Below are 27,736 nucleotides of genomic sequence, written 5' to 3' on the forward strand. Positions count from 1 at the left end.
TAGATAGGTAGCCGTGTTGGTCTGCCATAGTCAAAATAAAAAAATTCCTTCCAGTAGCACCTTAAAGACCAACTAAGTTAGTTCTTGGTATGAGCTTTCGTGTGCATGCAGAAGAAGTGTGCATGCACACGAAAGCTCATACCAAGAACTAACTTAGTTGGTCTTTAAGGTGCTACTGGAAGGAATTTTTTTATTTTGTCTTTAGTCATGCAGAGAGATGCTTAACAGACTTGGCTAGGGCCATGTGCTGAACAAGGAGACTGGCTCCACCACAGGCTTGGAGGAGGCCCGGAATAGCATCCAAAGCAATATGTGCCCCAGTTGTTGTTGTTGTTGCTGTTTGTTTTATAGAATTCTACCCCACCCATTTCTCCTAAGAGACTCAAAGTGGCTAACAAACAACAATAAAATGAAATAAAACAACTGCAATGTCCTTAACCCTCCCTAGATGTACATTCACATTCACCACTGCCTCTTTTTGTCTAATCCCCTCTTAAAGCCATCCAAAGCCAGCCAGCACTGCATCTTGTGGGAGCGAGTGCCGTAGTGTTGTATATTTTCTTCTCCTCTTGTGCTCTTAAATTACACTGTTTTGATTCAGTGTTGTTTTTCAATATGGTAACTTATTAATATGCTTTATAAATATGTTTATAACTGATTGTTGTGCTTTTAACTGTATCAGTTTTTAATTTATGTTTTGAGGTGCCTTTGGAGAAAGGTGGAAAATAAATAATAATTTTAAAAATCGGTAATGCCCCGCCAAGTCCTGCTTAGAGTACATCCATTGAAGAGAATGAACCCTAAGTGAGTTATGACCATTAACTTCAGTGGGTCTACTCTAAATCGAACTAGCCATTGGCAATTGGATATCACTCAATAGGCCTGCGTTTGAGTAAAACTTAGTTGGATACAACCCTTTGTTGTCTTTTTACTGCATCGGACTCTGCAGAGTCGCAGACAGATCCTGTGCTTAACCATGAGAGATGGAGGGGGCTTCTTACTCGCAAGTAAACGCGCCATGGACCACAACCTTCAAACCACTTACAAACCCCCTCATCGCCCCACCCACCCCTCTCAGAATGCGCCAATCCCCTGCGCCCCCTCCCTTCGCGCTCCATTCATAAAATTAAAATTGAAGGAAACTGTACGCTGGCCCCACCTCCCTTTCTTAAGTCATCGTGGGCTGAACTCTATTGCGCCGGCCGCCGCGCCCCCTTGCCTGCGTCGCGGGGAGCCTATCGCCGCCTCCGGAACGGGACGACGTCAGAGCCGGCGCCACGCCTACTTTTTTTTTTTTTAGTTTTAACCTCGCAGCCGGCCAGGCTGCCTCGTGGTTGGCTCGTTATGCACGTGGAGCTGGCGGCCGGCGTCGCGTGACCTGGCTGGCTGTGTTGGCGCAGGCCCAGTTCTGCCTGGCCGTCCTCGGCATTGGAAGCAGCAGTAGAAACTGCGGGGATTGTGGTGACCGGACGGGGCCGGGCCGGCAGGCAGGCAATTAAGCAGGCATGGCCGGACCCACGCAGGAGAAGAGCACGCTGCTGCATCTCTTCGCTGGAGGGTGAGTCCTTCTCCCTCATTTCATTCATCCTTCTGGGCTCATCCTTAAAGCGTTAGGTTTTCTCCCCATTCATCCTTATCCCCCATCCTCATTCATTATCCCCCCTCCCACACTTTATTCATTAATCTCCCCCATCCATCCCCTTCTTCCTCCATTCATCAGTCTTCTGTAAACCGCTTTGAATTTATTTGTTTTTTACAATCAAGCGGTGTTTTGATTTTTATGAAATATATAATAAATAAATTATTCCCTCTATTTATTTTTCTCTCACATGAACGCCTTCTCTCCATTCATCTCTTCTTTCTTGCCTTCCCTTTTGACCACTACCCTTCCTCTCCCTCTCTGAATTTCCATTTATTTGTTGTCTCAAATCTTCATTCTGTCTCTCTTTATATATCACCCTGCTTTGTTTTATGTCATTATCCTCATCTTACCCATTTTCTCAGCCTCCTCTTTCAAGGGGGTGGGGAGAAAATAACGCTGTTAATGGCAACTGCCCATGATGGTTATGCTGTGCTTCCAGGGTCAGAGGCAGTAAAAAGCTAATGCTTCTGAATATCACTTGCCAGAAACCACAGAAGGGTAGAGGGCTCTTGTGTTCCTGCTTGCAGGCTTCCCATAACGGGCACCTGATTGACCACTGTGAAAATAGGATGATGGACTAGATGGGCCACTGGCCTAATCCAGCAAGGCTTTTCTTATGTTTTCCTCCATTCACCCCTTTCCACATTCTCCTCTTCTTTCTTCCTACCTTCCCTCTTCTTTGCTTTTCTCTTCCGTGACTTCAAAATGGTACATCCATATACAGGCACAGCCTACCTCTGAGGTCCTGAGAATACCTGCTAAGGAGTGCCCAGCAGTGCACATTCTATTGGAAGCAAAATGCTTGGATAAATGAACCTTCCATCCAACCTAGTAGGCCTTGTTTATTTATAAGGAAACACAAACATACACATGTGCTCCCCACACACTTCATAACCCCTTGCTGGTGATAGCTTGTGGCATTCATTTAGTGCTTTAGAATGTCTGTTGTGTTTGTACACATGTGGCATAGTGGTTAGGCCAGGGGTGTAGGAGCCTGCAGCCCTCCAGGCGCGTTTGGGTTCCATCTCCCATGGTCCAGTAGTCGGGGCATCTGGAAGCCTGCAGGTTCCCCTTTCTTGGGTTTGAGTGTCAGACTGGAAACAGGGAGATCTGGGTTCAAATCCCCCAATTGAACCATGAACCTCACCAGGTGCCCTTGAGCCAGTTTGCCCTCCATCAACTTGATCTATCTCTCAGGATTATTGTAAGGGTAAAATATGCACATGTGTCAGTGAGAATCAGCACTGTGTTGAGCTCCTTGAAGGAAAGACAGGCTGTAAATGTAATAAAAATAATAATGCACTTACAGCAGCCCTGTGAGGTAGGCCAGTTTACTTATTCCCTCATGGCTAGTGCCTTAAATGGCTTTTCAGAAGGTTGGAAATAATTATGCAGGGTGTGCCATTTCATTGCATCCATGTATAAATGCAGGACTCTGTCCTTTTGTGAGCTTTCCAGAAGGTTGTGATTGGACACTGGACTAGGCCCTTTTATTTTTGGTCCTTTACTTTCCCAGCAGAGCAAGATCAGACCTGTGCTCAGGCGTGAACTCATTGTGTGGCTTTGAGCAAGCTGCTGGCTCTCTCAGCCAACACCACCCTGTCTGTAAAATGGGACTAACATATCTCAGTGAACAGTAGAGCTTTTCAAGTGCTTTACAGATGAAAAGTGTACATTACAAGAGCAATGGTCTAAAGTGGTTTGGGCTACACCTGCAGCCACAGCTCACTGGTGGGGTGTCTTGCTTTGCATGCAGAAGCCTCCTGGTTCAATCCCCAGTGGAGGTAGGACTGGAAGAGAATTTGTGCCTGAAGCCCTGGAGAGCTGCTGCCAGTCAGTGCAGACAATTCAGAGCTAAATGGGACAGTTGTATTACTCTGTATAAGGCAGCTTCCTATGGACTACAACTCCCAATGTAGTTGTAGTCTAAGACTTCTGGGGGGCGCCAGGTTGGCGAAGTCTGTTTCTATTATATCCCAAGGCAGGTTTATTGCATGCATTGAAAGGTTGGGGCAGACCCGTTCCTCTTGCCATCCTGGGCCTAATGGATACCTGAACAGGCATGACCAGATCTTAGGCAGGAATCTGGGGAGACTTTAGAATGTGTCTGTGGTTTGTTTGTTTGTTTGGAAGTACTGTACCATAGCCTCTTTTTTAATTGTCTTGAAAGTGAAAATAAAAGCATTTCTATTATTATTATTTTAAGTCCTTGTTCTATTCAGAAAGGACTTCCACGTTCTGAGGATGTGGGTTTCCCCGGCTTGCTTTTTATAGACAACTAATCTGGGAGTGCAGAGACACTAAATTGTGTGTGATCCGTCCCTCCCTCCAAAGTCTGCTTCATGCATCTGCTTATTTGTGGTTAGCAAAGTGTAGGGAAATCCTGCTCTCCCCTCCATCACTACTAAAAAAACACCCAACCCAGCTAGCTAGCTAGCTTACTCTTGGCTTTCGGCTCCCCCTTTTCATTTGTCATGCTTTAGGCAAATACTGCATTATAAATTGTTGCTTCCTGGCTGCAAGTCTCACGCTGCCTTGTCTGCTCTGCGCTGGTTCTTGGGCAAAGAGGGATGTTATACGGATATATCTGTCCAAGCGTTGCATCATACCAGGCCAGAGTAGAACTGAGGCAGCTTTGTGTTTTGTAAGCAAGAGTGCTGTCTGGGTATCTTTTTTGTGCAGCACGCTGTGTGTGTGGTGTTTTGATCCATGGTGACGGAGGAAGGACCCTGGATCTCAGATCTAGGTCTCTTCTTACATGGGAAGTAAACTCAGCTTTTAAAAATAGAACCGACTTCTAAGTAAGCAGAGCACATTCCCATGCATGTTTATAAGGAAGGGATGTAGCTCAGAAGGTGCCTGGTTTGATCCCCAGCATCTCCAGGTAGGGCTCAGAGATACCCTGCCTTAAACACTGGAGAGTGGCTGCCTGTCAGTGTAGGCAGTACTGTACTGCGTTAGATGGGGCAATTGTCTGACTCTGAATAAGGGAACTTTCCTGTGTCTACACAGAAGGAAGTCTACTCTGGGGTCATTAGTGCTTTCTCCCATATAGATGCACACAGGATTCCATGCCAGCCTCAATATCATTTGGGGATGGATCTGTGCTGTGTTTTTAGAAAATGTGCCCTCTACAATGGTACCTCAGATTAAGTACTTAATTCGTTCCGGAGGTCCGTTGTTAACCTGAAGCACCACTTTAGCTAATGGGGCCTCCCGTTGCTGCTGTGCCGCCGGAGCACGATTTCTGTTCTCATCCTGAAGCAAAGTTCTTAACCCGAGGTAATATTTCTGGGTTAGCGGAGTCTGTAACCTGAAGTGTATGTAACCTGAAGCGTATGTAACCCGAGGTACCACTGTATATGGGGAGGGAATTGCAGACTGACTTGTAATCCCTACTCTCTCTCTCTCTCTCTCTCTCTCTCTCTCTCTCTGTGTGTGTGTGTGTGTGTAAATGCTTGTTTTCTCTTGTGTGCAATGACTGTTTTCTTAAAATGGTAACTTTCTTCGTTATTACATCAGTGCCTCAAGAGTTTCAGTGCTGTTACTTGCAGACTGAACCAAGACAGAGGATTATTTCCCCGCATTGTATGCCTTGACTGGCTTTCTAATGACAGGTTATCTGTCTGTGTCATCAGAAACTGTTTTGTGAATTGTCAGCTTTCAGTACATACCGTAATTAGCACTTTCTGTAACTTCCTGTGTTTCATCTCCCTCTGACTTCACTTTTTACGCTCCTCCCACCTGACCAAGTATACATAGTCATACCATGCCTTCAAAGCTGTGACATCAATGAACATGGCCTTCTGAAATTCATAGAAGCATAGATTTGTACAGGACCTCAAGGGTCATCTAGTCCAACCCCTTGCATTGCAGGAATCACAACTAAGTGATTCCTTAGTCATGTTATTCTTTCATATAATGTGTGTGATGCTTTATAAAATGTGGAGCTAGTGCGGCATAGTGTTTAGTTTCTCAAACATTGTCCTCCCTTGCCACTGCTAGCTATGGATGATGGGAGTTGTAGTCCAACAACTTGGAAACCCAAGTTTGAGAAACCCTGGAGAGTGTTATAGACTAAGACCTGGGGGAGACCAGGGTTCAAATCCCCACTTGGCCTTAGGTGTAACCTTCTGCCTCTCAGTCTAGCCTACCTCACAGGATTGTTGTGAGGATAAAATATGAAGGAGAACTATGTACTTACCCTTGAGGTGGGATATAAATGTAATAAAATATACTATTACTCAGAGTAGACCCACTGAATTGATGGACTTGTGCTAGCCATGTTCTTTAATTTCATTGTGTCTACTCAGTGTAGGACGGACATTGGATGCAACCCCCAGAGGTTTGGATTTGGTTTCAGGGGACCCACAGGGACGAAGCCTTTGTAACAAAGACTCTTTTATTTTAGTTTAATCCAAGGCATCATTGCATCTACGGAGGGTCCACTGAGTTGAGATTGCTGCATTGCAAGGACCCTGAGGTCCGTTCCAGCTGTGCAGTTCTATGATTCTGTGAGTTCAATAGACCTTACTTCCTGGGAAGTGTGCTTAGGATCACACTTTTGAAATACAGGAGGCGGTTTTCTCAGTACTGTACAGTGGTGCCCCGCAAGACGAATGCCTCGCAAGACGGAAAACCCGCTAGACGAAAGGGTTTTCCGTTTTGGAGGTGCTTCGCAAAACGAATTTCCTATGGGCTTGCTTCACAAGACCAAAATGTCTTGCAAGTTCCTGCGGGGGTTTTTCCCTCTCCCCCCCCCTTTTTCCCAAGCCGCTAAGCCGCTTATCAGCTGATCCGCTAAGCCGCTTATCAGCTGATCCGCTAAGCCGCTTATCAGCTGATCCGCTAAGCCGCTTAACAGCTGATCCGCTAAGCCGCTAATAGCGCTAAGCCGCTAATGGGCTTGCTTCGCAAGACGAAAAAACCGCAAGACGAAGAGACTCGCGGAACGGATTCTTTTCGTCTTGCAAGGCACCACTGTATCTGCATTCCTTTGCAAGCTTTTATTTTCCCACTCGCTCCCTCCTTTCCAAATCTGTATAAATAATTACTTAGGGCTTAGATTCTCTCCACCGCAAGATGATGGAATCCAGGATGAAAGATACTTAATTAGCTTAAGGGCTTCCTGCCTACCTTTATATAAAGCTGTCCCTTCAAGGCGGAATGCCAGTATAGCAGCACTTTCTCCCTGGTGTGGCCCTGAGATTTGGACCTGCATGTGGAAACCCTTAATAGGGTGTGGTTGTTAAAACAATTAGGTCCCCCCCATTTGCTATTCTGCTTGCATATATTCATAGATCTGTGTGTATTCTGTATGTATCTTCAGAGCCAGCATTTGAGGGAGTTGTATTGGGTCTGGACCCTGCCCCCCAAAATTAAGCGCTCGATCCTGAATATGCAGCTTGGCTCACTGGCTGGCGTGAGTTGCCAAGATCGATTTTGGAAGTGAATCGCCCCACCTCAGCAAGGGTGCTGCAGAGTTTTGAAAGGTTCGAAAAAGGGTAACCAGAATGATTGAGGGGGTGGAGAAACTCCCTTATGAGAGGAAAGGTTGCAGCATTTGGGGCTTTTTAGGCTAGAGAAAAGGCAAGGCAAGAGGTGACAGGTGTCTAAAGTGATACATGGTCTGGAGAAAGTGGATAGAGGGAAAGGTTTTCTCCCTCTCTCATAACACTGGGACCCGTGAGCATCCCATGAAGCTGAATGTTGAACGATTCAGGTCAGGTGAGAGAAAGTCTTTGCTCATGCAGGACATAGTTAAACTATGGAACTCGCTCCTGCAGGACAAGCCAATGATGACCACCAGCTTGGATGGCTATAAAAGAGGATTAAACAAATCTGTGGAGGATATGGCTATCGACAGCTACTAGACATGGTGTCTCTATCCTTCCAGGTCTACAATTCTCAGAATGGTTGGACAATCGGTCCCTCTTCACAGGGAACACTGGGAGTCGCAGCTCTGAGAGCAGGCAGGGGTCTCCTAAGGAACTCCCAGCACCTTGAACAAATTACAGTTCCCATAATTCTTTGTGGGGAAGCCATGACTGTTTAAAGTGGTGACATAGTGCTTTAAGTGTATGGCATGAATGTCACCCTGATTTTTGTCCTTTGGGGTAGGCTTGGTCGTAATTGCCTCAGTGCAGGGCCTTTTGTTGTGGTGGCTCCTCCTCTCAGAGGACGTCTGCATCTTTACTGCATCACCTCTCATTTGTGGGTGAAAACTGTTCCGTTCCATCAAAGCATTTGCAAATCCTCACCATCTTTATTTCTTTTGTGTTTGTTCAGTTATTTTTTATGGGCTTCATGCAGTGTTTTAAAAAATCAGACGATCATAATAATGCATTCATGTTGAAAGGCAGTCTTTTAATGTTCTAAATCAGGCATAGGCAAACTCAACCCGCCAGATGTTTTGGGACTACAACTCCCATCATCCCTGACCACTGGTCCTGTTAGCTAGGGATGATGGGAGTTGTAGTCCCAAAACATCTGGAGGGTCAAGTTTGCCTATGCCTGTTCTAAATAAATGCTGGAAAGTGTGCTCCTTCCCTGAAGTGATTCCTTCCTTTCCTTAGCCATGGGAATCTGCTGAGGGAATAAATAAAAAAATAGTTCTCTAGGTGCCAACATTATTTTAAGATGTCTAGGCAACCAGGCACATGGGATTTTCTAGCTCTGCAGTATAGTCAATAATTGCTGTTCCAAGCTAAATGGTTTCTCCTTCACTTAAGCAGAGAAGATCCTTGGGCAAAGTTCCTTAAAGCAGTGTTAGGAACTCAGATATATTAGCTAATCACCAAATGGCACCTTATACCTAGGTTACAAGCGCCACAATAGAATGTCTAGGCACCATATTATTATGATTTTTTACAATAAGACTTATTATTCATTTCTATACCACTTTATATTTTAAAGAAAAAAATCTCAAAGCAGTTGACAACACACGAAAACATCAGATCAAACAATCCAGAATAAAACAAATTCAGACTTCAAGGAAAACATTTCAGATCCTTCTCTAAGTGACATTTTGCTTTCCCCATATATATCTACTTATTTATATAGCTGCCCCATAGCAAAAGGACTCTAGGAAACCAGTGTGGTGTAGCGGTTAGAGTGTCAGACTAGGACCTGGGAGATCAGGGTTCAAATCCCCACTCGGTCATGAAGCTCACTGGGTGACCTTGGGCCAGTCACAGCCCCTTAACCTACCTCACAGGGCTGTTGTAAGGATTAACTGAGGAAGCGGGGTGAACCATGTACTCCTTGCAGGAAAAGGTGATATATACATTCAATAAATAAGCTGTTCTGCTTACGAAAGCTGGAGGGGACAGCCAGATGGAGATGTGAGTTGCCAACCTGGCACCCAGAGACCTCCGTGTGGTTGCAATTGGACCCACACCTGTCACAAAACTCACTTGGCTAATTTCTGACATTGCCTTAAAGATAGGGTCTATTAATGGTGGATGGAGGGTATTGTTGTTCCGCCAATCTTTACACACACACACAAACCAACCATCACTTGTACCTGACCCTTGGGCTAAGCCAGGCTTCCTCTTTTCTCCAGCCCACCACCCTCTTGCCCAGCAGTGGTCCTTCTGATGCAAATGCTTCTTCCCTGCCATTTGTCCTTGGTGCCTATCATTTAAAGGTAGACTGCCTCTGAGCCAGGGTGATCCATTCAGTTAGCATGACTGCTGGTTGTTATGGGACCTCTCCCCTCTCAAAATGCTGTCAAAAGCCAGCAGTCATTTGCAACAAGTTCCATGAGCTGCTTGTGCATTATTTGTGCAAAAAGCACTGGCTTGTGTCCTGCTAGGTTCTGCTCAGAGGTGGCCCACTGAAATGAACGGGTTAGTCCCACATGGGTGAACTTAGGCTCGCTAATTTCAGTTGGACTACTCATGAGTAGGAGTAACGTTGACTGCAGGCCATTGTCTTTGCTAAGTTCCTGGCGTTGCCTGCATTGTAGTGCTGGAGGGAGCTGGTGTTAGCTGTTTCCCTTTGCTTTAATATATATCTGGCAGGAAACAAAGCAGCAGGAAAAAAGTCAGCTCCCCCCCACCCTTCAATTTGAGCTTGTGGGGCAAGAGGGAGACCTGTCTGGGCCTCGCTTGGCCCAACTTAAACATTAATCAACCTGAGTGGCAAAGAGTTTGTTTTATTTTACTCTTTATTGTTTTATTGAATGTTTAAAATGGGGGGGGGTGTCAGCAGCCTCTTTTATCTTCTTGAGAGCCACATTCCTTCATGAGTGATGGATGGGGCCAGAATCAGTGGCCCCCTTTTTCATTTCCTTGGGTCACCCCCTGTCCTGCCGTCCTTAATTTTGCCCCCTCCTCTCTCTGGGTCACCCCCTTTTCTTTATCTCTGGCTCTCCCCACTTCCTTTTTCTTTCTCCCATCCCATGCTCAGGAGATCGTAGAATCAAAGAATTGTAGAGCTGGAAGGCACAGTGAGGGTCATCTAGTCCTATCTCCCCGCAATGTTGGAATCTCCACTAGTGCATCCATGACAGATGTCCATCCAACCTCTTCTCAAAAGTCTCCAATGAAGGAGAATCCACTGCGTCTCCTAGGAGACTGTTCCACTGTCAAACAGCTCTTGCTGTCAGAAAGCTCTTCCTGATGTTTAGTCGCAATCTCCTTTCTTGTAACTTGAATCCATTAGTTCTGGTCCTACCCTCTGGAGCAGGACAAAACAAGCTTGCTCCATCCTCCATTTGACAGCCCTTTAGATATTTTAAGATGGCTATCATATCTTATCTCTGCATCCTCTTTCCCAGGTTAAACATACCCAGCTCCCTCAACCATCCCTCATAAGGCTGGGTTTCCTTGATGATCTCGAAACCAAGAGTTCAATACTTATTGCTTGTGGATGGCTTCTGAAAGGAGGCTGAGACCCACAGGCTGCCCACCCCAGTAGTAAAGGCATCCATCCCCTCCAACAACACCTGGGACAAATAGGAACATAGAAGACTGCCTTACAGCAAGTTGGACCATTGGTCCATCTAGCTCAGCCTAGATGCCTACCGGTTGGCATCAGCTTTCCAGGGTTTCAGGTAGGGGACAATTCCCAGCCGTACCTAGGAATGGAACCTGGGGGGTTCTGTGTGCAAAGCAGATGCTCTACCACTGAGCTACAGCTGTTCCCTTAAAATATATGAACAAAGGAAGCTGCCTTATACTGATTACGCCATTGGTCCATGTAGCTCAGTATTGCTTACAGTGATTGTCAGTGACACGAGATGTCAGCTTGTGATGGATGTCTCCCCGTACCTGCTGCAAATCCTCTTTTTTAACCCACCCCCCTCACTGTTTTGCTTTTCCTTCGTTCCTCTGCACATCTGAGATGTTTGGCTCTTCTTGGGAATGATGCAAAATGTTTCCCTTGGATCCACAGCAGGCTGCTTTTCAGTAGCTTTCCTGGTTTTGGGGGCATGAATGTGGATAAAGGAACAACCCCACCCCCAGTGCCTGCAGAATTGGTTGCTGCAAAGGATAATTAATTATTCTGCAGAGCCGGTTTGCACCGGCTGTTCCAGGCCTCCAGAGTTGCTCAATGTGCTTTGTTGAAATCCACAGTGACATCTGTGAACCGTTCATGCTGACGGTGCAGCTATTAATGTGGCGGCGCATGGGGTTGCAGGTGTACAGCAGAGGGAACGGCTTGCGCACCCAGGACAGCTCTTTGATTTAATACATTGGTTATTCCTTGGTTGAGTGAATGGTGTGAGTCTTGGTTGCCAAATTTGTTTATTTTATTTTTAAATGGTTCTATTGGGTAACTGTTAGCTTAATCTAGAAGCATAGTAAGGTGCTTTATAGAGAGGCAAGCCATTGGGTCCATCTAACTCTGTATTCCCATCACTGCCTGGAGATGCATTTTGGGATTGAGGCTGGAAACTTTGGTGTGCAGAGCTGACACTCTGTCACTGAGCTGTGGCTACGGGAGGCTTTGTCCAAAACATCTGGAGGGCACCAGGTTGTCAAGGACTGCTTCAAATTGGTCTTGTAGTCTATACTTCTCTTTCACAAAGCACTTGAAAAGCTTTTGTGTGGTTACTGAGGTCCACTTGCCCCATTTTACAGATGGGGTAAATTGAGACTGAAAGCCAGCAGCTTGCCCAAAGCCACAATGAGCCACAACCCTTCTCCCCACCTCCCACAGCATGGAAACAGATTTGAGTGCACGAAAAGGTACGCACGGTTTATTGAACTATACCCACGCTTCTTGGAACTTACCTACAGGGGATTGGATTACCCTTAGGACCCCTTCCAACTCTACAATTCTATGATTCTGCGACCAATTTTGCTCAGGATGTGAGCAGACCTCCGAGATGCTTGGGGACTAAGTCTCTCCCAAACCCCACCACTTTTATCATCTCTACTTGTAGATGCCAGGGATCAAACCTGGCACCTGCTGAATGTACAGCTTATGCTGCTTCCATTGAACTATGAGGCCATCCATCTGCAATGCTCCCTTTCGATATATAAGCTAGGCATGGGGAGCAGTCTCTGTGGAGAAGGTTAAAAAGAGTTTGAGCCTGGCAGAAGAGGTAAACAGCTGGTGCTCTGAGGATGTCTGCCAAGTCTTGGAGAGAAGTCGGAATGTTTTGCAAAACATGTGATATCACTCGCAGGGGGCTCGTCGGAGGGCGTGTGGGTGTGCGTGCAATCAAAACATTCTTCGCACTAAACGGGGCGGCTGGAGGAGCATGCCATCGCGCCTGGTAACCTTGCGCCTTACTTTTAGAAGGAAGCCCACAGAAGGCCAACTTACTGGTTGACGCACCATGATACCGTCTCTGTGTGAGCGTGTGTGAATGATCCGTTGCTGATTTTTGCTGGGGAAGGGTTTGAATTTCTTCCTCTATACATAAAAATGTAAGGCTGTCGTCACTCAGAGGATTTGCAGAGCCGTATCACAAACTGGGAATTGCATGAAGAACAATCCAAGAAGTCAAGAAAAGAAAGCTTAGCGGTTGCATGGGGTGAGAAGGGGGCACTCTAGGGAGTGAAGGTTGGGGAATGGCAGTGGGGTTGGCAAATGGAGCAAGTTGGGGCACAGACCCTAGTATGGTGCATACAAATATAAGGCCACAATTGTACTCCTCCTCCGGTCATGTTGAGTTATGGAACTTGTCATCTGCTGTTGCTTCATCTGCCAAAGGTAGCCCTCACTTCCTTTTTGTTTAATATGCCTGATCTCATCTGCACTGGGATTTACCGTATCTGAGTGCCGTGCTTTTGATTGACAGTGTTCCTGCGGAAAGAGGAAAGAAAACGAGTAATGCAATACCTGAAAATATTAGTGTGGGTGTTTACAGTAGATGGCTTGAATTGTACAGTAATCAGTGGGTGTTTTCAGTTTGTTTTGTTTTAAGTGTCATCTGATACGCTTGTGTCCTGTCATATTTCTGTGTACATAATACATATATACAAAAAAACAAGCCATTATAGATCCTACATTGCGGAATTTCAGAATGCTGATTTTTTAAAATATCTATTAAGATGCAGTTCAGCTAGTTTGTGGAAGGTGGGAAGCTTAGCAGCAGGAGCTTATTTGAACAGCTTAGCTTCATGGAGCCTCCGTTAATAATAATAATAATAATAATAATAATAATAATAATAATAATAATAATAAAATATTTATACCCGCCCATCTGGCTGGGTTTCCCCAGCCACTCTGGGTGGCTTCCAACAAAACACTAAAATACAATAACCTATTAAACATTAAAAGCTTCCCTAAACAGGGCTGCCTTCAGAAGTCTTCTAAAAGTTTGGTAGTTATTTTTCTCTTTGACATCTGGTGGGAGGGCGTTCCACAGGGCGGGTGCCACTACCAAGAAGGCCCTCTGCCTGGTTCCCTGTAACTTGGCTTCTCGCAGCGAGGGAACCGCCAGAAGGCCCTCGTTGCTGGACCTCAGTGTCCGGGCAGAACGATGGGGGTGGAGACGCTCCTTCAGGTATATTGCACCGAGGCTGTTTAGGGCTTTAAAGGTCAGCACTAACACTTTGAATTGTGCTCAGAAAAGTACTGGGAGCCAGTTTACAGAGGAAGTCCATCTTTCAGGGTGCTTAGGATAAATAACGGGGAGACACCTGTTGCTTTCATGCCCTGTCTTGTGGAGCCGTCTGGCTTGCTGTCATTTGCTAACCTGCTGCTGGGCTCAGTTTGTTTTGCAATTTACTACTGCATTAATAAATACTGTAATGGAAGGGAAGGCTCAGGGCAGACAAAAGTTATAGCATTTCTGCAAAGCGTCCGTTCAAAACAATGGAATCCAATCCTATAAGAGGCACTGAGGGCCACCAGTTGGGATGGCTTTGTCAAAAGGATTAGACAAGTTCATGGAAAAAGCTCTCAGTGACTACTAGCCACAATGACTATGTTCTGCCTCTATCCTCTGGTCAGCACTGTATGTTTGTGGACAATGCTAGAAACTCAGATATTTAAGGTACATGCCAAATGGCTCCTTAAACTAGAGTTAGTCGCCAAAACAGAATACCTAGCTGCCATTTTGGGGCCAGACAGCTCTAAAATTGTTTTTCAATAAAACTGTTTGGTCCCTGAAATTTATTCTGATTGTGCAGATAAAATATACTGGATAGAATTCTACAGGATGTTTTGCTGGTGTGTGAAAATAGTCAAGAGCCAAGGATCCCCAGGCATGCACCTCCAGATGGTGGAGACGACAGGTGTCATCATCCTGGCACCTGGGCATCTTCCCTTGGCCGCAAGTAGCTGATAGCTAGGTGCAAAATGCGCCTGGCACCTGGCTAATTTTGAACACTGCTTCTGGATACCAGTTTCTTGGGATTGCTAATGGGGAGAGCAATGTTGCAAACAGGTCCTGATTCTGAGCTTCCCATGGGGCATCTGGGTGGCCACTGTGAGAACAGGATGTTGAACAAGATAGGCCTTTGGCCTGATTCAGCAGGGCTCTTTATGTTTCCTGCCTAACTGGAAACTTTTGTATGCAGTAAACCAGGTGTGGTGAACATGTGGCCCTCTGGATCTTGTGTTTATTATTTATTTAGACCAGCCTTTCTCAACCTTGGGCCCCCAGGTGCTGTTGGACTACAACTCCCATCATCCATAGCTACCGGGACCAGTGATCAGGAATGATGGGAGCTGTAGTCCCACCAGCATCTGGGGACCCAAGGTTGAGAAAGGCTGATCTGGACCTTTTGCACCCTGCTCTTCAGCCAAAAAGGCTCCTAGAGGGGCTTACACACCATCAAAACCGTCTCTGTCCACAGGCTTGCAATCTTTTTTTTAAACAACCATGACACACAAGGGGAAAAAGACAGGGAGGGAAAAGTGGGGAAATCAAACTTGTGCACCAATTATTAAACTGTTGCTGAACTACAGCTCCTATCATCCCTCTCCATAGTTAAAATTCAGCAGCATATGGAGATCCAAATGTTCCCCAGACCTGCAATAAATGATTGGGGGGGGCAGGAACAAGAGCAAAGAGGGGTCTCAAATCCTTCACCTGCCAGCCAGTGACTTGGGGGGGGGTTCATCCGGCTGTCAGTCCCCTTCTCTCCCTCTTGGCTTTTCCGTATAATTTTCACATGACCCTCTCTTGGCCTCCTTTGGCAGCAGGCGTAGCTGCTAAGAAGCTCTATAAAAAGCCCGCGGAGAAAAAGCTTAGCCACCGATAGCATCTTTGTTCCTTTTCTAAAATTGTATAACTGGGGCACAGTGACGGCACCGTTGGAGGGAGTAGCCCATTTTATACACTGCCTTCATGTTACTTGCTTTTTTTGAAGGTGCTCCTGTGCCCACCCAGGACCCCATACCATGGCCTGACATCCATTGGATGCCAGCACGCAGTGATCACTGGATTAAATGGAGTGGCCAGGGGATCAGGCCACTCCTGTCACGCACACAAGGTTTTAATTGTCATTCTTGGCAGCCCAAGAATTGGATTTTTTTCCTGCCGCTTAGCCAAGGTTCTAGTCTCTTTGATGCACAGAGATGCTTTAGAACACGCAAGCCATGCATAGTGTTATTTCAGTAACCAGCGTTCATTCCTAGGTAGACATGTTTGTTGCACCTAGTCCCTCCTTCCTTCAACCAGATGTGTGTCCATCAGTTGCTTGCTGTAGGGTATTTGCAAGGTAGTGGGGTGGGTGCATGTTGACCGCCAACCATTGTTTGCATTTTTGAGGTGCTCCGTTTTTAAAATCTTTAGACTGTCAGAACACATTCAGGCTGGTTGCAATGAACTGTCTCTCCCTCTCCTCATCTCCCCGTTCTGATCCTCTTTTAGGTTCCATGGACATGTGAACAGCACAGGGCTTGTGTACCATGAGGGGAAGGAATGCAACCTGATTGCGTTGGCCGTGGCTGTATTTGCAGAGCTTGAAAGCCAATGTCAAACCTCTGGTTCTGTACACAGAGCAGAGAGAAGCTCAGATAACAGCTGGTCTTCAAAGGCCCTGCTGTCTGTCATTCAATGGACTCTGCTCTCCCTCTCTCACACATAGACCTGGTGCCCAGGTTACAGGTGTGACACAGTAGCCAGGGATTGGGAGCCTTCAGCTCTCCAGATGTTTCACTATGAGTCCCTTTATCCTTCACCATTGGCCATCCTGTCTGTGACTGATGTGCGCTGTAGTCCACTTTTGCCGAACTACAACTCCCATCAGCCCCAGCAAGCATGACCAATGGCCAGGGATGGTGGGAGTTGTAGGCAAGGCCAAAGGCTTCCCACACCTGCTTTAGATGCAGGCCTTGCCCTCTCCATGCTTTTTGGAGGTAACCAAATCAGGTAGTTGATTTGTTCAAAATGGGGCTTCCCATTTGTGGCCTTGGCTCCGGGGAACATGCAAGAAGTTCCTTTTGGAGCACAAAGGGCAAAATGTTCTGCCCCTCGCCTGTGACCTGACCTTCATGGCTCCTGTCTTGTTTATCTGGAAAGTGGCCCTTTTGATTGTGGAGTGATTTCTGAAGCTGCTTTGCCAGTGGTGGTTGAGTGCCATGGCTCAGAGCAGAGTCACAGGGGCAAGAAAAGCAAGTGATGCTCTAGTTTGGGAATGGGGAACCTGTTGAACTCCAGCTCCCAGCAGCCCCAGCCAACACAGTCAATGATCAGGGATGATGGGAGCTGCAGTCCATCAACATCTGGAGGGCCACAGGGTCCCCACTTGTGGCATGGACAGCACTGAGCTGGGTGGACCAGTGGTCTGGGTTGGTATACAAGGCAGCTTCCTAGGGCAAGTGGCTGTGATTTGTATTCAGTTGTATAAAGTGCAACTAAATAAATTCTTGCTCTTATCTCTTAAAGAGTTAGTTTAGAAGGGACAGTTTCTTTTTTTCTGTGTCAAGGCCATGGATAAGCAGCTTTTGTTTGATAGTGTAAGCCTCAAAGGCGTATTATATGTATGTGGTATTTTAAAATCTGGGTTTTCAAAAGTTCAAGGGACCTTTCTTCCTCGCCAAGAGCGCATCCTCAAATCTGTTGTGGAACCTCTTCTGCATTGCCAAGAATTCTGGAGGCACATTATTATTTATTTAACTGAATCTGTATACCACTTAATCGTAAAAACCTCTAACTGGTTTCTATAAAATTGAAAATTGGCAGTGTAATTATTTCATGGGAGTCGGAAGTTAAAAATAAGTTGGCCTACCAAAAAAATCAGTATATAAAATGAATTGACAGTTGGTAATATGCATTTAGAAAATAAAACTGTGTATTAAACTTTAGGTGTTTGGAGAGGCTAAACAAAAAATGTTCTTAGGAGGTGCAAAAAAGTGTACAGTGAAAGTGCCTACCTAACAGTTCCAGAGAGTAGTTGCTGCCACGCTGAAAGACTGACCATTAAATGCGGCACATATAAGCATGCCAGTGTGGTGGATCACATGCTCAGGACTGAGGTCCGTGTGGTTTCTTCCCTTTCATCTGATGTCTTCTACATTTTTTCCTCCCAGGTGTGGTGGGACAGTGGGCGCCATCTTCACCTGTCCGCTGGAAGTCATCAAGACGAGGCTCCAGTCTTCGAAACTGGCTTTCCGCACAGTCTACTACCCGCAAGTCCAGCTGGGCACGATCAGTGGCGAAGGAGTGGTCCGTCAGACGTCTGTCTCCCCGGGCCTCATCCGGGTCCTGAAGTGAGTATAACGGGCTTGGCCATCTAGAAATATTAAGCAGCTCCACACGGTGCTAAATGGGGCCCCCCTCTGTTCACTGTGTCCTTGCTCTCTATTCTTAATCCCAGACTTTCCAGATATGTTTTGCTTCATCTTCTCTCCCTTCTCTCACCCCCCCCCCCAAACTGCAGATCCATTTTGGAAAAGGAGGGGCCACGGTCGCTGTTTCGTGGGCTGGGGCCCAACCTGGTTGGAGTTGCGCCGTCAAGGTACGAATCTATTTATTTCATTCCTATCCTGCCATCTTTCCTGCAAGGAGCTCAAAGTGGCGCATATACTTCTCCTTTTTTTTAATCCTCACAACAACAACAACAACAACAACAACAACAACAACAACCCTGTGAGTTAGGGTAGGCTGAGTGAGTGACTGGCCCAAGGGAGCTTCATGGCTAAGTAGGGATTTGAACCCTGCTCTCCCAGGTCCTAGTCTGGCACTCAAGCCACAGCACCATACAGGTTCTCATCTTGCTTTTTAATCTTTCAGAAGCATTTAATGTACTTGGCTTATAACTTTGGTTATATAACTCACCAGAGACTTACCTGGTAGCGACAACAGGCAACGGCTTCCATTTCCCACAGTCCTTCATAGCATCATTGGCCCAGGAGCACTGTGGGAGAAGTCAGCTTCTCAACAGTCCTGCCAGCAGGTAAATCTACTGCTGAGGATTCTGGGACAGGTGTTGGTAGACCCTGACAGGGCACAGAGGGCACCTGCTCAAGGTTGCCAGGAGCCAAAACCAGGGCTTTAAAAAATATGCAGTGGATTATTTCATCTGCTCAGTCTTTGCGGGGTGTGTGTGTTGGAAATCGTATTCAAGACAGAGACGTAACCAACATTCACGTTGCTCAGAGAGATCCATTGAAATTAAGGAAAATTACAAAGTTAGGTCTGTAAATTCTAAGGGGTCTACTGTGAGTAGGGTTAATGTCGGGCACAACCTCTGAAGTGGTATATGTGCACAGGGAATCTTGGAGAGGTTCTGTGCATATTGAAGGCATAAATTTGGAAAAACCTTCTGAGTCCATGCCCTTTCCCAGGGTTTTATATTTATTTTCTTAGATGTATATCCTGCCTTCATTCCACCATGGAACCCCACCATTCGTGGGGTTCCCAGGCACAAACCAGACCCAGACCAGTGATATACATGTCTCCAGATCGTGTTGATCCTAGATATGAAATTCAGTACAGTGGTACCTCGGGTTAAGAACTTAATTCGTTCCGGAGGTCTGTTCCTAACCTGAAACTATTCTTAGCCTGAGGTACCGCTTTAGCTAATGGGGCCTCCTGCTGCCGCTGTGCTGCTGCCGCGCGATTTCTGTTCTCATCCTGAAGCAAAGTTCTTAACCTGAGGTACTATTTCTGGGTTAGCGGAGTTTGTAACCTGAAGTGTCTGTAACCCGAGGTACCACTGTATCTGCATAGTCTCAGCTCTTTTCCTTTTTTAAAAAAATAAAAGCAAGGTTTCTAGTCCTCAAGGTTGCCAAGGTAGGCTTGAAAAGTGTACATGGAATGTGTGGTTAACATCTCAGCCGGAAGGGAGCCCTGAACAGGATTATCAGCAGTCAGGGTTGGCTGAGGTACTGCTTTAGAATCCTTCACAGCTCCTGAAGCAGGCGAGATTTTGCATAATATGTGTGCATTTGCAGTGGCTTCTCAGTGTCTTAAAAACGACTTCCCAGTTTCTCATTTTTCTCCTCCTTGTACATGCCCCACTCTGGCAACATCTTGTTGTCTTCCAGCTCGCTGGACAAGCTTGCACACTCTTTTATTCTCCAGTCTAGGGTAATGATTTAATTGGGAAAGGGAATTTCTCCCCTTCTCCTGCAAAGGCCGACGGCTTAGCCCTGGCCAAAGGAGCCTTTCTCCTTGACAACAATACTGAGATCCCAGCTGAAAGATACATTTGTAGGTTTTGTTTCATTTTTTAAAAAAAGCCTTTCGGACGAGAATAGCAGCCTTGTTCTAAAGCTGGAGCGCTTTGCTAATGGCTCTGGCTCTGGGATCCTTCTTTGGGGCCAGAACTGGGGAGAAAGGATAGGAGAGGTGTCTGTCCCTCCGCAGAAATAAAACGCTGACCTTCTGTTTGCTTGCAAGGCCCTAAGGCACTATTGATATCCAGTCACTATTTATCTAGGCCTAAACTACCTCCGGGACGCGGGTGGCGCTGTGGTCTAAACCATAGAGCCTAGGGCTTGCCGATCAGAAGGTCGGTGGTTCGAATCCCTGTGACTGGGTGAGCTCCCATTGCTCGGTCCCTGTTCCTGCCAACCTAGCAGTTCGAAAGCATGTCAAAGTGCAAGTAGATAAATAGGTACCGCTCCAGCAGGAAGGTAAACATCGTTTCCATGCGCTGCTCTGGTTCGCCAGAAGCGGCTTAGTCATGCTAGCCACATGACCTAGAAGCTGTACGCTGGCTCCCTCGGACAATAAAGGGAGATGAGCGCTGCAACCCCAGAGTCGGTCACAACTGGACCTAATGGTCTAGTTTTTAAACTACTTCCAGGCCCAGCCCACTCATGAGGTGGGGTGAAGCCATTGCCTCAGGTGGCAGAAGTCCTCAAGGCCAAGGTGTACCCACAGGCTCCCCGCTGCCTCCAGCGCCAACACTGAAATCTCGCAAGATCTTGAGATGCATGCGGGATCTCACGAGATTTCTGCAACATCTTGCCGGAAATCGGCACCAGTTCCAACGCCACTTCTCCACCACCAGCGGGACGGGCCGCAGGGTAAGGCGGAATTTCCTGTTTTGCCCTAAGTGGTGAAATGAGACATTCCACCCCTGCCTACTTTGCAGGGTGGTTGTGAGCACAAAATGGGATTGGAGGCTAAGAACTCTATGCTAAGAGCCCTAGAGCTCCTTGAAGGAAAAATGAGATGTTAATAAAATACATAAAGTATTAGCTTAGTTTGGATTTTTCATGTGTGTGCTGTATAAGAAAAAAGCGGGGGGGGGGGCATATATTGCTACTTTTTTTAACTAAGAAGGGCACAGCAAGTAATCAGAGCAGTGCAAGCCATCTTCCAGATCTGGCGAGTCCAGAACATCTCTGGCTGTGGGTTTAAAGCCTCTTTTCTCCACAATGTACAGCGTTTCTCGAAGCTACAGCTGACTTGTTTTATTTTTCTGAGCTGTTGTGGAAAATGCATCCTGTGGGGCTGTTGGGAGTTGTAGTCCCAAACCACAAAGCGAAGTCTGTGCTCAGATGATCAGACAAGTGGAAAGTGTTTGAATAAAAATGATCATTCTAACATTCTGCCTATTTTTGTTTGCATCATCATCATCATCATCATCATCATCATTATTAAGAGGCTGCACAAGGTTTTTGTTTTTAATGGGGTTTTAAAGGTCAGAGGCCATCGCTTTACAAGGACACCCACTCTCAGTCAACCTGACTTTGCCTCTTCAATTCATGATTAGAACTCAGAGCCCTTTCCCCCACCCCTCCTCTTACCTCTCCCACAGGGCCGTCTATTTTGCCTGCTACTCCAAGGCCAAGCAGCAGTTCAATAACATCTTTGTGCCGAACAGCAACATCGTCCATGTCTGCTCAGCAGGTTCTGCAGGTTTGTAACCCTAATCGAAGGGAATGTAGTTTACCAGCTAGTGCTTTTTATGAAGATGCATTGAGCAAAAGTAACTGTGCCTCTATTGGGGCCAACAAGCCTAAGGGGTTGGCAGCCTGGCAGCCTCCGGTGTGGGTGGGAAGACCTTTTTTGGCCCAACAGGCTGGATCTTAATCTCCTCCCCCTCCCCGCAACAGGCTAACTTTGACAAGTGGGTGGGACCATCCACCTTGCAATCATCTGACGTCAGAATGCTAGCCGAGGCAGGTAGACTTGACTGGCAAGCAGCCTGGCTGCAAGTCCATTGTTATCATTAAATTTATTACTCACTCTTCACCAGCAGATCCCAGGGCAGATTACACTGATTTAACATTTAAAACAGTTAAAATAGACGACAAATCACCGGTACAAGGTGGGCTCTGAAAACTCGTGTCTCGGGTGTCAAAAGCCAGGGTAAAGAGGTGGATCTTCAGCATTCGCTGGACGCTGTACAGGAGTGAAGCCAGGCACACCTTTAAACCAGGAGTGAATAAACACAAGGCCAAATTCAAGATACAATTGTAGAGTTGGAAGGGACCGCAAGGGTCATCTAGTCTATCCCACTACAATGCAGGAATCTTTTGCCTAACACGGGGCTCGAACCCACAACCCTGAGATCAACACGAGTCTCACGCTCTGCCACATGGAGCCATGAGATCATGCTTGGTGTTGGTGGCTGTGTATTTCATTTCTTAAATTTATATCCCGCCCGTCCTCCCAAAGGAGCCCAGGATGGTAGACACTTGCGTAATGAAAAAATGCAATTAAAAATAAAAGTGTATTTAAAAAAAGGGTTAAAACTTTTGAAACATTTATGAACAGATGTAACCAAGTCATGTGTCTGGATCGGCCTTTCCAAACAGGAAAGGCGTGCTGAAACGAATGAGGTTAATTTCCCTAGTTATCACATCCAGGTTTATTTATTTAAGGATTTTAAACAAACTGCTTAAAAAAATAAATCTCTAAGCAGTGTACATTAAATATTGCACCACGTTTGTCTTTGCCTAATTGAAGCCACATTTCCTTAATTTTGCCTGGTGTGAGAGTGACTTAAGAGAAGTGAAGTCTTGTTTGAACATTATATGTAACAAGTGAAGTCTTGTTTGAACATTGTATGTATGTTTGAACGTTGCATGATCAGTCCAGTGGCCCATCTATTCCAGCATCCTGTTCCCAACTAGATGTCTGTGGGAAGCCAGGAAGCAGGAACTGAGTGCAACAGCAGGGTTCTCCCCACATGTGATTCCCAGCTACTGACTTCCTCTTTGCGAAAACAACAGTGTGTGACAAAGGGAGCAACAAGAATCAAACAAGGAGGACTGCTCAGTTTCCTTCCGTCTCTCAAATAAGGGAGCTGCCTCCCTTCTGAGACCAGCTCACCTGTGTGCATTTCCTTTCTTTTTGTCTTCCCCTTTTTTTTTTGCATTGGATCAGAAGTGCCGATCTCCAGGCACAGAGCAGCTGTGTGTGTATTGCAGCTGCTCTCCAGTTACACAAGCTGCTATCCAGCTCGAGCCAGAGCAGAGCTTGAAATAAACCAAGTGTTACATGGGCCGCTTACATAACTTTGGAGACGTGTGCCTTTCTGCAGAAAGCTACCGGGAAATGTGGCTATGCGTCTCCATTAATTTGATCTGGCCATTTTACCTGCTCAGTTGGTTTTTACATGTTTCTACCATGTGTATGCAAATTTGCAGTGGCTAATGCAAATAATTGCCTGCCTTCCTGTTAACAGCTGAGGGCTGCGGCTCAGAGGGGGAGCACTTGTTGTACATGCAGGAGGTCCCAGGTTCAATCCCTGGCATCTCCAGGTCAGAAAGGACTTTTTACCTGCGACCCTGGAGAGCCACTGCCAGTCAGTGTAGACAACACTGAACTTTAGGGACCCAGTGGTCTGACTCTGTATAAGGCAGCTTCCCATTCAAATCAGTCCTTTATGCAGAACCATGAGGACTAGAATCTTATTTACTTTTTAGCAGGAGGGCCTTTAGCTCCGCTGTGGAACACCTGCATTGCATGCAGAAGGTCCCATTTCCAACTCCCAGCATCTCCAGATAAAGGCTGGGGTACAAGTCCACAGAGCAGCTGCCAGCCCGTGTAAACAGTACTGAGCTAGATGGAATTAAGGGCCTGATTTGGTGTAAGGCACCTTCCTGTCAATCCCTGGGATCTGTTCCCCCCCCCCAAAAAAAAGTTCAGGTAACAGGTGATGGGAGAGATCACTTGTATAAGACTGTAGAAAAACACTAAAGTCAATGTTGATAATGTTATACCAGGTGGGCCAATGGACAGAGGTGATCTAAGGTAGTATTGCCCACCCTTTTTCCTCTGCCCCCAAGCCACCTCTGTTGATCATATCCAGAAGTGGACAGATGACTCAACAATGCCACCTAGAGCTCCTGCATAGGTGGTACACACACTTTCATGCATAGACGTTTACTGAATTTGTAAGGGCAGCTTGAGATGTTCCACCTGTCCTGGACACAACTGCAGGAAATGCCAATGGGCTCTTTAAAAAAGTGGAAGGGTGGATTTAGATTTGTGTTTAGTGCTGAGCACACACGCACAAAGACATTTGGATACCTACTTTTAGACTGGTTTTCAAAAAAGCTTTTCAGTCAAACTGTCCCCAGCAGAGATGAAAGAAACATTAAACTATTTTCCATATGAGGGCTGCCGGAGGTTCTTTGTCTTTGAAAAATGGAAGCTGCTGTCAAGCTCTTGCTCCATCTAACTCAGTGCTGTCTACACTGGCTTGCAGCACCTCTCCAGGGCTTCAGGCAGGGAGTCTTTCCGAGCCCTACCTGGAGATGTCAGGGCTCTGCCACTGAGCTACTTGTAAGTGATGTTCCATGGGATGTGCAAGAGATGCTTCTTCTCAAGTTTATAGCTGTATATTATCTACAATTTTATTACGGGCACTGCATAGAGTGCTTTGTGATTAAGCAGAATAAAAACCTTTCTAAATCTTTGTGAGAGTGGGGCTTATTGGTTTGCTTTGTTCTTACTATGTATTTTGTGTTTTTATCTTATATTTTTATGCTGTGAACCACCCTGAGATCTTTGAAGGGCAGTATCCATATTTAATAAATACATGAAATACAGGAGGGGGGTGCACACATCTTGAAAACCAAAACAAGGATCTCTTTTCCTTGATGCTTCTTATCCATTTGCAAACTTCTTGCAGGTGGTGTTGTTAAAATTTGTATACTTCCCTTTATTTGTAGATAAAACACACAAAATGCATAATAAAATTAAGAACAAAAACAAACCAATAATCCCTCCTCCCACGACACATTTAAAAGGGCATCGGATGTCAATCAGATCAAAGAGGAACATTTTCAACGGGCACCTAAAGGACAGGGAGAGATCTTTCCAATCATTGCTAACCAATCTGCTTTAACTGACAATGTGCCCGGGACCTTCTGCAAGCGCCCAAATGTGCCCTGTCACCAGGCTGCCTTTTTCCCGGCTGTCCTTTCCTTTTCTCAGTGCTTTGACAAGCTAACCAATTTCCTTCTCCCTCATCTGTTTCGCAGCCTTTATCACAAACTCGCTGATGAACCCCATATGGATGGTGAAAACCAGGATGCAGCTGGAAAGGAGGTAATCCCAGGGGCTGAGCTGGTGAAACAGCACCTAAGGGAAAGGAAGGTGTATTTGCAAAGGATGCTCTAGAGGGGGCTGTAACGGGGGGGGGGTAGCTCTTCCGCTTGGGGGCTGCATCCTATTCTGGGCCACTGTCTCCCTCAGCTGTGTCACCTCCACCAAGCTGCCTCAGCAGGAGAGATAGGCAGGAGATGGCTTCTTTCATTACCTCCTTGCCTTTGAACGGTGTCAGCTGGTCTTTATGGGAACAACTCTTTAGAACAGGCTTCCTCAAACTTGGCCCTCCAGATGTTTTTTGGCCTACAACTCCCATGATCCCTAGCTAGCAGGACCAGTGGTCAGGGGTGATGGGAGTTGTAGTCCCAAAGCATCTGGAGGGTCGAGTTTGGGGAAGCCTGGTTTAGAAAATGGTGTGTGCTTTGATTTTGGTTTTCCTCTTCCCTCCCTGTCCACTCTCCCTTGTGTGCTGTGTGTGTGTGTGTGTTTCTTAAGTTTGTAAACCTGCAAGTAAGGGGACTGTCTTGTTTCAACGGTGCATCAGCCACCCTGGGAACCGTTTTGACCAAAGAGTAGGGTGCAAATCCTCTAAATAAATAAAGAAATATAAAGTGCCTTTAAAAATTGGAATAAATGGATGGTTATTCATTTTTGGGGATGGAGGGTGGTGGGAGAAATTCTGGGTTGCAGCTAATGCTAGTTCTACAATAGTAAATTCATGGCTGGCTTCAGTAGATCTACTCCTGGAGTAGGACTAGAACAGCTATAGACCACCGGTCACGTATCTTGATTCAAGTAAGGTACTGATCGCTGTCTCTCTCCACCCCCACCCGCCTTTTTGCATTCCAGAGTCAGAGGTTCGAAGCAGATGAACGCGCTGCAATGTGCTCGCTATGTCTACCAGACAGAAGGAGTCCGCGGCTTCTATCGGGGGCTGACTGCCTCCTATGCTGGGATCTCTGAGACCATTATCTGCTTTGCTATTTATGAGAGCCTGAAGAAGCACGTGAGCGAGGTCCGGTTGGCCCCTTCTCCCGCTGGCGGGACAGAGCGGAACTCCACAAGTTTCTTCGGATTGATGGTCGCTGCTGCCATTTCTAAAGGCTGTGCGTCATGCATTGCTTACCCACATGGTACGTGAGCTACACCCTTTGCTGGACTGGCTTCCGTCCAGGCACTGACCTCCTTCAGTTCATCTTCCTGAGATTCCCTTAGCTATTTATTTATTCTCATTCATTCATTCATAATCAAGTTGCTAGCCCTCATGGTTGGTTGTACAACAGGGATGAGAAATCTGGTGCCTGCCAGGGGGTCCAAATCTGACTGCAGGGCCATTTCCCCCAAACCACGCCCATCTGCCTGTCATCTGATGTTTCTCGTGACATCTGGTGGGTGGGAGGGCGGGCAGGGTTGAATCCTGCATTTGCTGTGAACACCCAGAGAGTGGGTGGGCTGGCATCCAACTGAGCAGGATTTAACCTTACGATTTAAGCAGGATTTAAACCGCAGCAGGGAACAGGGACATGCTGACAAAACGGAGTGGGATTTAACACCCCCCCACACACACACTTATTTACTGATTGGGGGGTGGGCCTTAAATCCTTTCTGGTTCGGCTGAATTTCTTGCAAACCCTTCCTGATTTGGGAAGTGGTTTGCATGGAACCCCCTCCTAAAAGCAATGGGGGCCAACTCGGTTTTAGCATTGCCTTGAAAGGTGCTTTGAAGACCCGTGTTCAGGACTTGAAAGCACCTTGCACCTGATGTCATTGTGGAATTGCCAGTTTTGATAAGGATCTAGCCCGTGGAGCTAAAATGGTTCCCAGCCCCTGCTGGGAGGTATGCTTGAAAAGAGGATGGGTGGTACCTGGTTGTTTGGCAGGTGTGCCCTTGTCCCCTCTTGCAAACCAGAATTCAGCAAAACAGCAGCCTATGCAAATACAGAAACTTCATGTTCTAAAATTCTTTCTTGCAAGCAAAACAGTTTGCCACTACACTATGCCGCCAGCTAACTCGCTGAGGAAAACTTAAAATGGGTGTTGCAGGGGTTTGGTCTAGATGACCCTAGAGGTCCCTTCCAACTCTACAGATCTATTATTCCAACACCTTTAATTTGTCTCTTTTTCCTACCCTAGAGGTTATACGGACAAGACTACGGGAGGAAGGCACCAAGTACAAGACGTTTGTCCAGACGGCGCGGCTGGTGTTTCGGGAAGAGGGCTACTTGGCCTTCTACAGAGGACTCTTTGCCCAGCTCATGCGGCAGATCCCAAACACGGCTATTGTCCTGTCTACCTACGAGTTAATAGTGTACCTGTTAGAAGACCGAGTTAAGTAGCCAACCAAGACTTGAATCAAAAACGCACTCAGACAAACAAACAAAAAACTGTTAAAACTTCCACAGGCCAGTTTCTTCGCAAAGAGCCGTTTCAAACAGTCGGACAGGACTGGAGAGTTGGAAAAATCATGGATCATTTTGCTTGATAACGCGCTCTCTTTTAAAAAGTTTATTTTCTGCTCTCTTTTTCGTTATTTACTTCCTTAGGGGATTCATGCTTTCTGAAAGGTGTTGATGTTTAAATGTTAATAGTTAATTATTACCTTTTTTTAACTTGAAAGAGACGAGGTTCAGAAATTAAAAACGACAAAACTAAATTAAAATCACTATTTAATTTACATAACACACCTTGGGTCTTTCATCTATTACCCCCAACCCAATGAAGCA

At 46.3% G+C, this 27,736-nt stretch overlaps 1 protein-coding gene across 2 annotated transcripts; it reads left to right on the forward strand.

Annotated features, from left to right (window-relative positions):
• The first annotated feature begins 1,303 nt into the window (after positions 1-1,303).
• Positions 1,304-27,531, forward strand: SLC25A33 (solute carrier family 25 member 33). 2 transcript variants are annotated; one of them, XM_081201651.1, is made up of 7 exons: positions 1,304-1,558; positions 17,585-17,764; positions 17,935-18,012; positions 21,268-21,368; positions 24,947-25,013; positions 25,863-26,146; positions 27,147-27,531. In XM_081201651.1, exons 1-7 carry the CDS (start codon positions 1,506-1,508, stop codon positions 27,347-27,349), a joined length of 966 nt encoding a protein of 321 aa, XP_081057777.1. In that variant the 5' UTR covers positions 1,304-1,505; the 3' UTR covers positions 27,350-27,531. The 2 variants fall into 2 exon arrangements, with proteins under 2 accessions (XP_081057777.1, XP_081057776.1); XM_081201650.1 differs by lacking the exon at positions 1,304-1,558 and adding an exon at positions 12,235-12,371.
• The last annotated feature ends 205 nt before the right edge of the window (positions 27,532-27,736 follow it).

This window comes from Podarcis bocagei (assembly GCF_964188305.1).
Source record: "Podarcis bocagei genome assembly, chromosome: 7".
Classification (NCBI taxonomy): Eukaryota; Metazoa; Chordata; class Lepidosauria; order Squamata; family Lacertidae; genus Podarcis; species Podarcis bocagei.